Consider the following 16,381-nt stretch of genomic DNA (forward strand, 5'->3'; position numbering starts at 1 on the left):
AGGATTATCATAGTTATCAATTTTTTTGTCAATTTTTTTTTCACAGCCCGGAATGCTACAGCGGACACGTACGAGACACGGCTCACTTGCTTAACAGCTTAAGTAGGAGTGACAAAGCAGACAACCGTACAGTAGAACACTTCGCGTGGAGACACTGAAGAGTGCAAGAAATGCGTGCCACACTGCCAGTGAGCAGCGACTTGTTGTAAGATTCATAGATAGAAACAATGTTAAATTTACATTATTGCACCCTCGCAATCACATAAATACGAATTAAATGACAGCCCATTCTGCTGCGATTCCATTTAATTGACCAGTACGTTTTGCATCCTCCATGATGAACCAACTATATAAGATTGGTTACGGGTCATCACAAGGCAGTAGGCGCAGCAAACAAAAGAAAATTCAGCTCACATCAGTGAAAGCTTAGCTGTAGAATCCAGGCCCGAACTATCCAAAGAAACCAAATAATTCTATTCAGTGTCATGTTGATGCATGTTTCTTCAAGTATTCAGTTGCCACGGCAGCATGGAAGGCGGCTCACCCAAAATCCTCCGCACACACTAGCTGGGGAGCAACTTTGACGTTCTCTTCCCCAAGCAAGCTCTCAGCCACTGCCTTGGCATGAGCATACATCCCTTCATCATTGATCACGGCCGGATATGGCCTCTTCTTGCCCTCCATGAAGTCCACAGAGGCAGTACAGCGATGTACCGCTGACTGCTCTTGTACAATCTTCCAAAGAATTGTCACGATGTATTATCACTTATCTGTACACTACACAGCAGTACAAACTATAAGCAGTTCAGGTTCAAGATGTGTGTACCTCTTTGATCCTCTTCATGAGATATGATAAACCTTCATTTTTCATGCTCCTCAAGGTGCCACGAAAGGTCACGCTCTCTGAAATAGCATTGTGAACTTTTCCTCCCTTGACAAAAGTGATGGATACCACCTGAGTTTCAATTGCAGGGAAGCACCGTTCTTTTCAGCACCCCTACATAATTCGTCCATAAATCAAAATACTACCATAGGATTGTAACCGATCACTTACTGCACCCTGGAGGGGATCGATTTCCCGGGCGACAATTTGCTGAAGACTGAGGATGGCAGTCGATGCCGCTACAACAGGATCGATGGATTCATGGGGTTTTGCAGCATGCGCACCTTTTCCGTTAACAGTTGCTAAGAATCGAGCAGCTGTTGCAGCAAAGGGTCCTGGCCTGGATGAAACAACACTTACTGGAAAGGGTTGGGTTAACATGCAAGCCAAATATGGCTGACACGTCATCAAGAGCGCCTTCTTGTAAGACGTAATAGGCCCCGCCATGACCCTCCTCTGCTGGCTGGAATACAAGCTTTACAGTACCCTTATGAACAAAACAAGAACCCCGCAAATTATGAACATGAAATGCATAAATTTTCTAGTGAGTCACCAGAAACAAAGAACGAAACCTTGGACAGATTAAGCTTCCCAAAATATGACTGATGCGATATGCGCTATGTTACTGACATATTATATTCCTGATATCTAGTATAGGACAATCCGGTGATGTTCTACAACATTTTAAAATCCATCATATCTCAATTTCTTAATAGCTTCAATTCACCCTTCCGATCTTGAAGTAGCTTAGCAGCTCCTAGGAGCATTGTTGTGTGTGCATCATGTCCACAAGCATGCATTTTTCCGCTTTCCTGGCTCTTGTGTCCCCAATCTACCAGTTCCTGCCGAAGGAATAGTAGAATAGACAAGCACATCTAAAGTAGTAAGGTTTCCACAAATGATAGTTAAGAACCTAATAGGGTTTTTGTTAGCATTACAGGGTACATGGAAAAATATGTCACCAACTGAGATCACTCCGAACGGTCGAAGTGATTTTTTTTCTTTGCTTCCTAGTTGGCCTGGTATTCAGTGCTCTGCACATCACACTAAATTAACGTTTTGGTTTCGCACTCTGGAATTTGTGTTGCTCCCCTACCAAATCTTTTTATGTTCATTTGTTCACATAATTTGGATGACAAAACAGTAGCCATGAAATAACCTTGTCCAGTTGACGCAATTACTTGTGTCTAGCTTGGGTTTGTTACTCTATCTGATATATAACAGAACAATCCAAATGAATAATGACATAAAGAAAATGTATTCATCAAGCATCAAACAAGAGACAAACTAAATGGAATCCGCTAGACAAGAAATTTTCAAGCGGATGAAAATGAATTAAATCTTCTATTATCTTTCTCATGTCCATGTTAACAAATTGCCAAACGGATGATTCGATGCAATAACATTTAGGCTATGTTTGGAAGGCTCAAAACCTCCCGGGATCCCAGCCTTTTTCCATGGGAGCGAGCCCACGAGGGAGAATAATCCACAGGCCAAGTGGAAAGCGCGTTTGGAGGCCCAGCTAATCGGTTTTTGCGGCCCGACCCACGCCGTTCCCACGCGAAATTTACACCCCACCTACACAGGTGGGAACTCCTCCCCGTCACGCGACTCGCTCGCTCGTTCAACTCACAGCCGGCGTCAACGCCGCCACCGTCACCACCTCTGCGGCTGGCCCTCTCCACCTCAGCCTCCACCACCGCCGCCACCATCACCACCTCCACCATCACCCCCTCTCCACCTCATCACCGACAGTGGGATCGAGCACTAGACCGATGGAGATGGCGACAAGATCGATGGAGAAGGCAACAGGGTCGGTGAGATCGAGCACCAGATCAACGGATATGGCGGCGGATTCGGTGAGATCGAGCTCCAATTCAGCTCCCCGTCTCGCCGGCCGGCTGGCGTCTCCGTGCACTAGTGAACGCAACACGTCCAGGACACCTTCCTAAGCCTGGTAGCTAAGCTCGTCTCACTCTCTTGGTTGTCTTTGCACTAATGATGTCGTGATGGGAATTGATTTGCCCTGTTGATTATGTTTTTTGGGTGCAGAAGGAGATGACGGCCTACTAGAGTCGCTGCTTCTCGGCAAGACCAGAGCAACCAGAAGCAGGGGATGCGGCAGCTCCATTCACTACACCACGGTACAGCTTTAACGTCAGACATCAGTCGCTAAAATTTGATGATCATCGATAAGCTGTTGGTCGGGAAAACAAAGCGGCGAAGTGACAGTTGACAAACTATCGGTCAGCAATTGTCTGACATTCAGCGTCAAACTATTAGTCAGACATTCCTCAGATGTAGAGGCTCCGTTGGTCAAAAAAATGGTGTCAGTCGCCAAATCTAAGCCATCCGCGCGAGGCAAAAATTTTAGGCGCGCATCGAAACAGAAGACTCGCGCCGGCCGCCAAAAAAATTCCCCATTCCTAAAACCCCTCCTCGGCCGGCTCCCCACCCAATCCCTCCGGCCCTCCCACCGCACTAGCCAACAGCTCGCCGCCACCGCGCGCACGGGTCAGTCGCCGCCTCGCTCCCAGGCCAGGACGCCAACGCCGTGCGCGCGCATCGCAGTGTAGTTCCCTTGCGACCACAAGCCCATCGTTGCGCGCCTCACCAGCCTGCCACCGCATGCCCCACCAGCCGCCGCCTTGCTTCCCGGCCAGGGTGCTAACGCCGCATCAACCCTCGCTCCCCGCGTGACCAGCAGCCTGCCGTCGCCTGGCTTCCTGGCCAGGGCCGACGCCGCATCCCTCTTCACTCCTTACCGCCGCCCAGCATCCTACCGCCTCCACGTGAATCGCACAACCACGAACACTGCATCGACTCTTGGTACAGAAGGTAATCGTCATCGGCACCGAGCAGAAGGATTGGATCCTGTTTCCAGCCTTAATCGGATAGGGTTAGGTCTGTGTGTGCTCTGATTGATTAGTGGTGGATTTGGTTCGGTGGATTAGTAAAGATGCTATTTTTCCATCATTTCTTGGTGTGATTTGAGCAGATTTGAGCAACTCTGATTGATTAGTGGTGGATTTGGTTTTGTGGAAGTTTAGTTGTTATAATTATTGTTCCGGTTTAGCTTTTCTGACTATTGCTTAGACGAGAAAATGAGATTGTATAAGTATCTAGCAGAAATTTGAAGTACCATTTGAGCAATTGGTGGTAGCATAAGTCGGCTTAGACAATCATCATCTAGCTTCAAAGAGAGGGGCATATTCAGTGGGTTTAATTATAGTTTAGGCTCGGGTATATTCAGCTGTGCCGATAGGAAGTAACAAAATGGAAGATAATAGTTTTAATTACTCTGGATTTTTTTTACTATGAGTGAATGTATGAATCAGTTGCCATTTTTTTTGAAGAGAATCAGTACTGAATTGGCTGTAGAGTAGTGCTGGAAAGTTATGTTCACTTGGCACTGTGATCAAAGAAATATCATTTATTTAACATGATTGGTGAACGTAGGACTGCAGTTATGCTTTCATTTGACATATAAAATTTGTTATATAATACAAAGCGGAAGCTTCTGTTCAATCTGTAGCTTTGATATTGTACTGTGATATGTAGTTATAAAGGAGATACTTGATTCAACTGCCCATCACAACTTTGCAATTTGTAAGGGAGCAAGTATTTTTTCATTTTTTTCCATCAATCTCATATACTTATTGTTTTCAGATTAAGATGATGTGTTGTTTGTACTGTTAGGACCTACTTTTACCTGAACAAGAACGGTGTGATTGGAGAAATCTTTGGTAGCCTCAAGCAGATGGTTCTTAGCATTGCCTGATTCGCTAAAGGCTTGGTGTTGATCGAGGGCTGGCGGATTTATTAGGTAATTTTTGAAACTAATTATTTGGAGCCGGTGAATATCTGTATTTTATCCAAATTAAGAACGGGATAATTGGCTTGTGATCTTGACTCTTATTTTTTTGCTTGGCAGTATAGACTATGATTATTTGCAGAACCAATATATGTTTATAGTATGTTTGCTTATTTGATTGTTAAAGCTACTTGATATTTAACAGAGGTGCAACATGGATAAGACATGGATGGATCTTGAGGATAGGTACAATAATTTTTTTTGAAAGCTACTAAAAGTGCTATTTGTAGTCAACATGGTGTTAATAAAAAATTGCTTGTAGGCACACGAAGGGCTATTTACAAGGGGGGAATTGTTTCCTATCTTATGCATTTCGAAACTCAGCGATAGGAAACAAAATATTGTGCCCCTGCAGGAAGTGTGTTAATTCTTTTTGGAGAGAGGGAAGTGAAGTACGTGAACATTTGATATGTGATGGAATTCTAAAGGGGTATAAAATATTGAACTTATATGGAGAAGCTAGCTCCTCTTCTGTCTACCATGGTAACTTGATGATGCAGAGTTTAGTGAGGACTCTAATGAAGAAGATGATATTTCTGATTTCCTTCGAGACTTAGCATGTGGTCTAGATGATAAAGGGGACTTGGAAGACAACCATTCATTTCAGCATCCTAGTAAGGAACTAATGGCCATTCAGAAGTTCGTAGAGGATAATAGTCAAGAGTTGTACCCTGGTTGCCAAAAATACTCCAAGCTGCGTTTCCTAATTAGATTACTTCATATCAAACTCCTTGGAGGATGGACTGATAGAAATTTTGACCTGCTTCTAGATCTACTTAATGATGCATTCCCTCAAGGTTCTGCACTACCTAAAACCTTCCATGAAGCAAAGAAATTAGTGAAATCCATAGGACTTGGGTATGTTAGTATTCATGCATGTGAAAATGATTGCGTTCTCTTTTGGAAGAAGCACGCTAATTATAATTCATGTCCAACATGTAAGACTTCACGATGGAAATCAGAAAAGAAGTCTCTAGATGGGAAACGGGTATATAAGGTTCCTAAGAAAGTTCTTCGCTATTTTCCAATAAAGAAAGGGCTCCAAAGGTTGTTTGTATGCTCTAAAACTGCAAGTCTTACAAGATGGCATGATAAAGGGCGGACAAAAGATGGTTTGCTCAGGCATCCTGCAGATTCTCCTTTTATGGAAAGATTTTGACCATAAATATCTAGAGTTTGCTGCAGATAGCCGCAATATTCGACTTGCTTTTGCCACAGATGGTTTTAATCCATTCAGGTCTATGAATGTTAGCTATAGTGTTTGGCCTGGTATTTTGATCCCTTATAACTTTCCACCTTTTATGTGTATGAAGCAACCAAATTTCATCCTCTCTTTGTTAATTCCTAGTCGACGTGCTCCTGGCAGTGATATGGATGTCTATTTTAAACCACTTGTTGATGATATGTTAGATATATTTGTTAATGGGTTCAGAACTTATGATGCTTCGAAGGGTGAATACTTTCAATTGCGTGCAGCAATATTATGGACCATCACCGATTTCCCAGGTCTAGGCTATGTCTCAGGGTCTATCACCTCTGGTGAAGCAGCTTGCCCTGATTGTCACTCAAATACAGACTCTATTCAACTTAGTAATGGCTGCAAGACTTGTTATATGGGACATCGTAGATTCTTACCTACAATCCATCCATTTCGGTTTGATGCTAATGCATTTGGTGGTACTACCGAGCTTAGGCCTGCACCTACTCCGCTTTTCGGAGAGGAAATTTTAGAGTGGACAGAAAATCTGCATACAGTTTTTGGGAAGGACCCATCTCCGAGCTTAGGCCATTGGTCATTTTTAAAAGGAGGTCTATTTGGTTCAAGCTTCCATATTGGAAGGACTTGATGTTGCGACACAATTATGATGTCATGCATATAGAGAAAAATGTGTGTGATAACATAGTTAATACACTAATGGGCATTGACAGAAAATCCAAGGATAATTTGAATTCTCTCTTAGACCTTCAAGCTCTAGGTATTAGAAGGGATCTTCATCCTGTTGAATTAGAAGACAAGTTTTATTTACCTCCAGCACCATACTCATTGAGTCCTGCTCAAAAGAGATTATTTTGTGAAATACTAAAAGGAGTAAAGTTTCCTGATGATTATGCATCTGATATACGACACAATATTCATGTTAAGGAGAGAAAGATAATCGGGCTGAAGAGTCATGACAGCCACATTCTTCTACAGCACATACTTCCACTTGCCGTGAGAAGATTGTTGCCTGAAAAAGTCTGTGCGACATTGATTCGTGTAAGCTATTTTTTTCAAGAAAATGTACTCTCCTGTTATTCGAATAAGTGATATGCAAAAGCTAGAGGCTGAAATTGCTGAAACCTTGAGCCTTCTTGAGATTATATTTCTCCCATCATTTTAAGATATTATGGTACACTTAATGGTTCATCTTCCTGCCCAAGCAAGAATGGCTGGTCCCGTCCATTTCCGCAGCATGTAGGCTATTGAGAGGTGATTTTCTTAGGCATATTGCAACTTAGAAAAAAAAATTTACCTAGTCTTATAAATAAATTTATAAGTGTGACTACTTTATATATGTATAGGTTTTTGATGAGATGTAAGGGCTATGTTCGTACAAAAAAGCATCCGGAGGGGTCAATTATGGAGGGTTCCATGTTTGATGAGAGTCTCACTCTTTGTTCACAGTATGTACAAGTTGAGACTCGGCTTAACCGGTGTGTTAGAAATTACGAAGGGCTGCAAGGAAAAATTGTTAGTACACCTTTCTTCAACAGCATGGGTCGAGGTTTGGCAGGAAAGTGCATTGTGAATTTAGACCACAAAACATGGCTTCAAGCTCATAGATATGTCTTGTTCAACTACGATAATATAGGACCTTACTTGAAGTAAGCTAACTATGTCATTTTGTAACTTGATTATGCCTTTTTACCATTTTTTTCTAATGTGGTCAATTGACGTTTGCAGCAAGCATTCTCAATATCTTTCCTCAATTGGTATTCAAAATAAACGAGATATCAGTCGCATCCATCATGAATGGTTGCATGTAGAAGAAGGCTACGAGGAAGCTCGAGAAGAGATAAAAAATTTAGCTAAAGGGCCAATGCTAATTGCACACAAGTATAATAGCTACACAATAAATGGGTTCAATTTCCATACACAGTCCTATGACGAGAGCAGGCCTGTACAAAGTAGTGGAGTAGCTCTACTTGTGAAGACAACATGCTTTGAAAGGGGCAATAAAGATAGCTTCATAACAGGAAACAAGACATATTATGGTATTATAAAGGAAATTATTGAACTGGATTATCACCACAAAGGATATGTGGTGCTTTTCAAGTGTGATTGGGTTGACAACCGTGTACAAGATAAATGGGTCAAAACTGATCAATTTGGTGTAACCACAGTCAATTTCAAGCACTTATTCAACACCGGTGAGCGGATTTAGATGAGCCGTTTATTTTAGCATCATAGGCAGCTAAAGTCTACTATGTTCCAGATCCAATTGAACCTGAGTGGTCTGCAGTTGTTCAATCAAAACCAAGAGATATGTATGACATGGATGATATTGTTGAGAATGAGAACCTAAATAATAATCATTTGTGGAACTGTCTGATCTCCATTCCAATGTGACTGTAAATGTTGTTGCCAGTGATGTCCCTTGTGTTAGAACAGACATAGATGGTATAATTGTTGATGCAAAAAACCTAGAAAGTAAGTTTTATTTCGATAGTGTTCCTGTTATATCTTTACAGCTGATTACTAGACTCTTGCCCATCTATTTATATTATCACTTTTTCAAGAAGTTACTAAACCTTATGTCATTTTTCAGGAGGAAAAATGCCAAGCGCAGCAAGAAACGGTAATGATAGCCTGCCTGCCAAGTATGACCAACAGAGGCTTGCAAACATCGCTGCCAACAAAAGAAGGCTGGAAGCTCTTGATATACCAAGTATGAACACTTCGGTGCAGCAGCGTCAACCCAACAAAAAAAGCAAAGGTTACATATGAAATTCTTGCATATTCTTGGTCCTAGTCTTATATGTTTTTGTAGTAGTTGAAATAGTCAAAAAAAATTACTAAAATTAGAGGCCATTTCATAGAAGATTTTTTATTTAATTTGGCCATCATAGTTGTCAATTGGTATATCACATGAAATGCCAAAGCATAGTTATCTATTTACTAGAACTGTAGTGGTGTAGTGAATTCAGAAAAGCAGTACTGTAGTATTTTATGTTTTTCCAGCTCTATTATCATCTATTTGACAGTGACATGTACCTTTCTTGCAGAAAAATCAACAGGCAAGTGATGTTGCACGTGAACGTCCCAATTTGCGGCCAAGGCCACAGAGAAACAGTCAGGAGGAACAGGGCTGTGAAGAAGGTGCCAATGAAGGTATTTTAAATCTTTTCATAAGATGTGTCTATAGCATAAATGATTTATGGTGATGTTTCATGTTTGTCATGTCATGTTTCATATGTAGAATTAACTGCTCCAAATCTTAATGATGGAATACAAGACAAGAGGAATGGAAGGGGTATCACTAGAAAGGAGAACATATTTTCAAGGACTCCTGATATGCCTAAACTCAAAATTGAACTCAATGACTATGGTCAACCTGTTGGAGAGAATTCTAAGCAGTTTGCTAGTGTCGTTGGGTGTCAGGTGAGAAATAAGCTACCACTTGGATGTGATGATTGGAGGCTTGTTGATCCAGAAAAGAAGTATGAACTATGGACTGACTTGCAGGTATTTTAGTGCCTCATTTATTTTTCTGCTCCTGTTCTGAATTTGCACGAACTATGGACTGATTTGCTCCCTTTTCTTGACAAATAAGACATTTTATTATTTGGACGATTCCGCCTTCAATTGGGTTATTGCTACAGCATCAAGAAAATGGAAGGAGTACAAGTCAACCTTAAAGGAGTTGTATTTTGATCCTACATTAACTGATGACGAATTACTAAGCAGGTGTGATACAAGAGTCAACGATGATGATTGGAAATATCTCATTGACTATTGGAGGTCTCCTGAACATGAAGTAAGGAACAACTAATTTTCCAACTAATATACAATCTAATTGCAATTTGATTTCTTGTATTACTTGTCGAGAGGCATCAACTAGCTGTTTGACAATTCCTCATAGGCTAATATTTTTTTCCTCATTCATATCATAGGCTCGCACATTAATTGCTAAAGCCAATCGTGCAAAGTTGAAGCTGACACATACGTCGGGCAGCAAGAGCTATGCTCATTCTGGACATGAACTGGTATGGAGGAATATCAACACTACTTCAGTACATTATTGTAAGCCTGATTCATTAGTAACAATTTTTTTTTACTTTTAGAGTGGTACACTAGGGCGCCCTCCTCGAAGAGACGAGGTCTTTATCAAAACACATACACACAAAAATGGTGTTCCTTCAAGCCAGGCAGCACCAATAATTGTAAGTTTTTGGTACCAAACATTTGTATTGTGCAATAATACTTGCTGATATGTAAATATTCATATTCCATCCCTTAGAACAAAATACAAGAAGTTGTTGTAGCTCGCCCAGAATTGAAGGATAAAATAATTCAGGACGGTGACCTATTTGCAAATGCTTGTGGAGAGAAGGAGCCAAGAGGACGTGTCCGTTGTTTGGGTCTAGGACCAACTCCACAAAATGTGGGCACACCGGGGGTCAAGTGTTACACGCCAACAAGGCTCCAAATGGAAATTCTAGCACGTCAAAAAGCTGAACAGAGAGCAGCAGCTCTAGAACTGCAAATGAGCCAAGTAATGGCATGAATGGACCGTATGGATCAAAGGATGGAGAACACATCGCATCATGGTTCTAATTCACGAGAGCATGTGGTATAGTACTTCACTAACTTTTCCTTTAAATACACAGGAGTAGCTGATTACTTACTAATCTCTTACATGTCAAATATTTAATGTAGAACACAAACAATGGAGAATTTGAAGATGAGGGACATCATCAGGATCATGATGATGAGGGGTATGCTGCCTCAGACAATGAGGATGAGAGCTTGTTTGTCCAACATGCACCAGCGAGGAACATTACATCCACTACAAAGAATCATGATTCCCATTGCAGTGACAATGAAAACCTTGTAATCTTCTCATCTTTCCTATATACTTCCTATTTTGATTTCCATGTTCATATATGTATTGATCAGACTATCCTAAATGCACCATTTGCATGAGGTTGGAAACGATGTGATACTATATGCTATTTTGCGATCTGATCTCCCTGTGGCCAAAGCAACTGTTATCTCAACTAATCCAAACACCGTGCTGGGAGGTCAGCCCCTTGAACGCCAGTTTTGTGAAGTAGTTGTGAATGTTGTGCTAAAAAGGGATGCAATGTTGCCCCGTCTATATGCTGATATGGAGATGATGGCTGATGCTCTATCGATGTCGATTGCATGGCCATACAAGAAAGTAATAAACTGCAATTTGCCTCATTTCTATTTTGATTTGTAATTGGTAACCATGATTATTGAAACCGTCTACAAAATTTGATAGATGAAGATGACCAGGAAGGCATCAAATCCATACCACGGTACTGCAAAAATAATCACACCTGGTGAGTGCCTTTTGATAATTGTTTTCACCTAATGATCCCTGTTCATATCAAAATTTTAGATATTTCAATGCTATGTTTTGCTGCCAATTGGTTTATTATGGCATACCACTAGTTACTGCAATATTCAGTCAGACTCTAGAGACTTGTATGTATCTTCAGAATCTAGATGATGCAAAAGCAAAACTACTCCAATAATCTGAGAAGGAGCGAGATGATCTTCGTTGCCCCAGCACATGATTTACCAGCATGCATCAAGTAGCCAGAGCATCATGCTGCACATTGAACTATATCGTGACCATGCTGTGAAAACAAGAGACCTTGATTTAAGTAGCTCTGTGATCATAGCTTTGTGATAAATTCAGCAAGTGCTTCATAGCTGGATTAATTTGTAATTTCTTTTTATGATTTAAAACTAAGTGCATCCATAGAACTATCCAACTAAGTTGTGACTTCATTTTTTTCCCCTTGTTCTTGATTATTACCTTCCATAGCTGATTTTTTCTTCCTTTCCAGTTAAAATTTAATAGCGGAAGTTCCTTTGTAACTTGATCATATCATTATTGTGGTTCTGGTATTTTCATGTGATGCTTAATTATTTTGAAATGCAGTTTTTATAATAAGATGGTCCTTTTTTGGGTAAATTTAGGGGGCCTTTGAAGGTCTGATATGGTTTACATGTATATCTTGTTTAGCTTGTCAGAGGAATGTTACACATGCAAAACTTTTTACTGGTTTGATGTGGCTTGGGTGCATAAAAGCTAGAATTGTGGATGACATATACTGTACTTGCAAATTAGCATAAATACCCAGTACCTTTGAATTATCTCCAGAATTATTGTTTCTATGCATTCTGATGCTATTTGTTCCAGAATCTATTTGCAGTTTAAGAAACTTTTATCGGCTAGGTTCAAGTATGTTTCCCATGATATAGTATGGTCTTCGTATTGGAATATTTTTGTTTTTGATACATAGCAACCAAACATGCGTATTCCTTTTAGTTCTTTTTTTTTGCCTGAATGGGTGCCCTTAATTGCCAAATTTGTTTTTGACAAATAGACTGATGAATTCTTTTAAACTGTGTTATGTTTGTATAGTTCTGATTCTGTATGCGTATTTCAATGTATGTTTGCTTAATGTTTTTTGAGGGGAATGTTTGCTTACTGTTTCCATCAATTTTATCTTTAGCTTCTCTTAAATTTAACTTTGTTTTTCTAACCATCAATAGAACAATTGATCAATGCCCCTTTTCTCTATCTTTAACTGGTGGTGTCAGAATAATGTGCAACTGATTCTATGGTACATTTTTAGGCAGTGCTAGACAGTGCTAACTACCACTTTTGAGCTCAACAGGGCAAACTACTACTAAATGCATGGTTCTTGGCTTTTGGACTGTGAGGTGTCAATGTAAAATGGGAGCTTTTGGTTGAAAATGTTTCATTTTGTCTTTTGAGCAAGTATGTATATATGTTGGATCACTCTAGTATATTTGTAGCTGAATCTTAACTGTGTAATATGAGCTTTTGGTTGAAAATATATGTGATCGTGTCGAGGTGATCGATGAATATACATTGTATTAGTGAATGCATGACTTGTGGACTCTCTAGTTCTATATTGTACTGGAACCATGATGTTTTGGTGAAAAATGTATGTGAGATTCTTGTGGTGACCTATAATTGCACATTATTCTGATCATTGTATATGTACAATACTAATTACCGACTGATAAGATGTCTGCAATTGGTTTGATTTTTTCACATGTTTGAATTCTTGGCGTTGGACATTCCATCGCTAATAAAATAATGTGCATCGAACCATCAGTCGGTAAACATGTGTCGGTCGGGAAAGATCCGTCGGTCGGAAAAAATCTGTTAGTTGGTGTATCTTTCATAACACCATCAAACTATTGGTCGGCAAAAATGTGTCGGTCGGCAATACTTTTCCTGACCGGGCTTTAAACAACGAAAATATCGGTCGGAATACTTTTTACCGACTAATGTTAAGTTGCTGGTGGGGCTTTTAGCGACAGATTTGGAGTCACTGATTTGGTGCCGTGGTGTAGTGATTTCGCCAAGCAACAGGCGTCACAGCTGGTGTTCCTTTCAATTTCTAAATAAATCCATGGGTATGTTCCTGTCAATTTCTGAATAATCTGATTGCCTACTTTACCTCTAGTATAAACTATGATTTATGACCATCAACACTTCCTTTCTGTAAGAATTTTATTTGACAGCTATTCCTCAACGACTACTCAATGTTGACATAATCTTTTTTGAACCAAGTCTGTTAATTTATACAAGCTAGTTAACAATGAGAGCGGGGAGTGAACTGATACTGAAGGTGTCTATTCAATTCCTGTCCAACATTGCTGAATGCCCTCATTTGAAACTGGGAAAAAAATAGTTAAATAGCTGAGTACTAAGAATAGATACAGATTTTGAGCTCATTGTACAACGATAGTCCATGTGCTGCCACCTTCTCCTATAAACAATTGTATATACGGCACCAACATCGATCAAAGCTGCTTTATTGTTAGATGCAAAGTACCAACATAAGTTTACACATGATTTTTGGTTGTTTGTGTGATCATGCTACTGCAACCACTTTGTGTGTGCTTCTTGCAGAGATTTTTGTCTTACTTATTCCCTTGTGATTTCAGGTGTCAAGGAGTTGCGGCACCCATATCACACATATGTGATATGCTGATGTGTGATGCGCTATAATGTTACGTGAAAAATCTATGATGAGCTAACGTCTGAACTGCCTATGAACAAGACTTGAATAATATGTGATGTGTTGATGTGTGCATGACATATATTTGCTTGACTGGATGTAAGAGATGATATTTTAATTAACTATGTTGGTGGAGCCTAATCCGATAGTAGTGCAGATTTTAGCTACTATTTTCTCGAATTTTTTATGGATGGAGAGAATCATAATTTAAATTATGGATGATCTTGTAATATTGGTGAAGGTTTCTGAATTTTTAGTGATCTTGCACTGAACTTCTCATGTTATGCAATTTTTCTTTGTTTCCCTCGATTTTTTCTGATTTATTCAAGCTTTTTTTTTCCTCAGGTTTTTGTCCCCTAGCTTCCAAACAGAGGCAGGGAATAAACCCAGAGAAATGAGGGGTTCTCAAGTGCCCTCAAAATCCCCCCAAGGGGTTTCCTTTGCTGGGTACCCTTTCCTGGGTCGCCCTTGCTCCCAAACAAGCACTTAACCTCGGATTACATCCTCCCCCAAAACTAACATGCATTCTTACTTACAGAATTCATTAAATCATGTGCTTCTTCTCCATGAACCAACCTATGCTGATTCATGAAACTGGTGCATCATCTTGCACAGATCATTTGACAGACTCGAGCCAATCTGTACATTTCAGAATCAGGACGCCGAAGATCCAAAAGTTCTCAAAAACAGTAAGAAATGAACTGCTCCTGGGTATCAGATCCCAACAAGAACCAAAATAGCCAGAGATAGCCAAGCCCTTCGTTCTGCACACAACAAGATGAGATTATCCTGGCAGTCCAATCGGCACCGCCGCCACTCGACTAGATCCTCCCCTCGGCGAGATCAGAACCAAGAAACGTACGTACCTGCACGGGGAGCGCGTCCATGTCCGCCCGGAGCGCGACGACGGGCCTACCGCTGCCGCCGCCCACGATGGTCGCCACGACACCGGTCCGCGCGACGGGCCAGGCGTACGGAACGCCGATCGCGTCAAGGTCGGCGCGCACGAGCTCGCTTGTGCAGTGCTCCTGGAAGGCCAGCTCGGGCCGCTGGTGGATGCGCCGCCGCACGCCGCGCAGCCACGTGGCGAACCCCGGCTCGCGCGCCTCGCCAAGGAGTTCTCCAGCGAAGGGCGCCGCCGGCGAGGCGAGCGAGAGGTGGAAGCAGAATAGTAATGCTAGGAGGAGAGTAGAGGCGGCGGCCATGGTCGAAGGAGATCAGTCGGAGGCGGTTTAGGGTGGCGAAGTCAAACGGCCGAGTTTTTTTTTTCCTTTTCCGAAAACCATGCCCAAAGTAAAAAATGAAAGAGATTTCACGGTGCTTGTGAATCACAGTAGCCGTTCGTTTGTTCAAATCCAATGGTTCGTTTGTTCAACATCAAAATTTGAAGTTTATAACTTTTGAGTTTGTCAACAACTAGGTGACTATATCGGTTTACTGTTGCAGAAATTAATACCGTTGGATTTTGTATTTCAATAATCATTTGTATGGTCATGATTTCGTAGTTAGTAAAAGTATTATATAAGAGAAATTTTGTGATCAAAGTTCAATTTAGAATGGTGTTGCGGTGACCATCGAGTTAGTAAAAGTATTATATAAGAGGCAGTGTTTCAGTGCTTCCTGCATTCTCTGGAGGCTCCTACGTGAAAACCTATTTCAATTATTTTGGATGGACGACGGCGGCGTCTTTGATGTCATTGCCTCTTTGGAGGCATCATTGGGGAGTTGTTCTTCCTCGTGTTTTTTGGTTTGGGCATCTTGGGTCCGACCTTGGGCTGTTTAGCGGCAAGGTTGGCGTTCTCAGGCCTAGTGCAGTTAGGTAGATGATCAGATGTTGTGGTGCCTTAGGCCTAATTTGGCTAGATAGTTATCTATTGTGTTGTGGTTTTTGCTCAGTTTCCCTGAATTAACTTCACGTTGTTAGCCCGTCAGACTTTTCTTCATATTAATATAATTGGCAGCTCTACTACCGTACTACTACATAAATGGCCATTATCGTCAACTCAAAAACTACATTAATGTTGGCTATTAAACTGGCACTGATAATCATTGATTATCACTGTCAGATCAAGAACCAGCACTGATAATAAATAGTAGTGTCGGTTGGATCCACGGCGGTGATACAAACTATCACTGCCAGTTCTTGAGTTGATACTACTGATTTATATATTTATCATTGCCTGTTTCATCTACGAATCGACAGTGATACTCAATCTAGAGGAAAAAAATAAAAATTTAAATAGGTAGGCAAAAATTTATCTGAGCTTTATATTACTAATCTATAGAATTATTGTTTTATATCATACTAATATATAATTAAATCA

At 40.8% G+C, this 16,381-nt stretch overlaps 1 protein-coding gene across 1 annotated transcript; it reads right to left on the bottom strand.

Moving 5' to 3' along the window:
- Nucleotides 1-445: 445 nt before the first annotated feature.
- On the bottom strand, nt 446-15,262 carry LOC133893125 (IAA-amino acid hydrolase ILR1-like 9). Its single transcript, XM_062334087.1, is given in 6 exon segments — nt 446-735; nt 827-955; nt 1,055-1,246; nt 1,248-1,373; nt 1,603-1,725; nt 14,924-15,262. Coding segments are annotated over 6 exon segments (1,104 nt in total). The 3' UTR covers nt 446-540.
- Between the last annotated feature and the right edge of the window lie 1,119 nt (nt 15,263-16,381).

The sequence above is a fragment of the Phragmites australis genome, chromosome 15 (assembly GCF_958298935.1).
Source record: "Phragmites australis chromosome 15, lpPhrAust1.1, whole genome shotgun sequence".
Lineage (NCBI taxonomy): Eukaryota > Viridiplantae > Streptophyta > Magnoliopsida > Poales > Poaceae > Phragmites > Phragmites australis.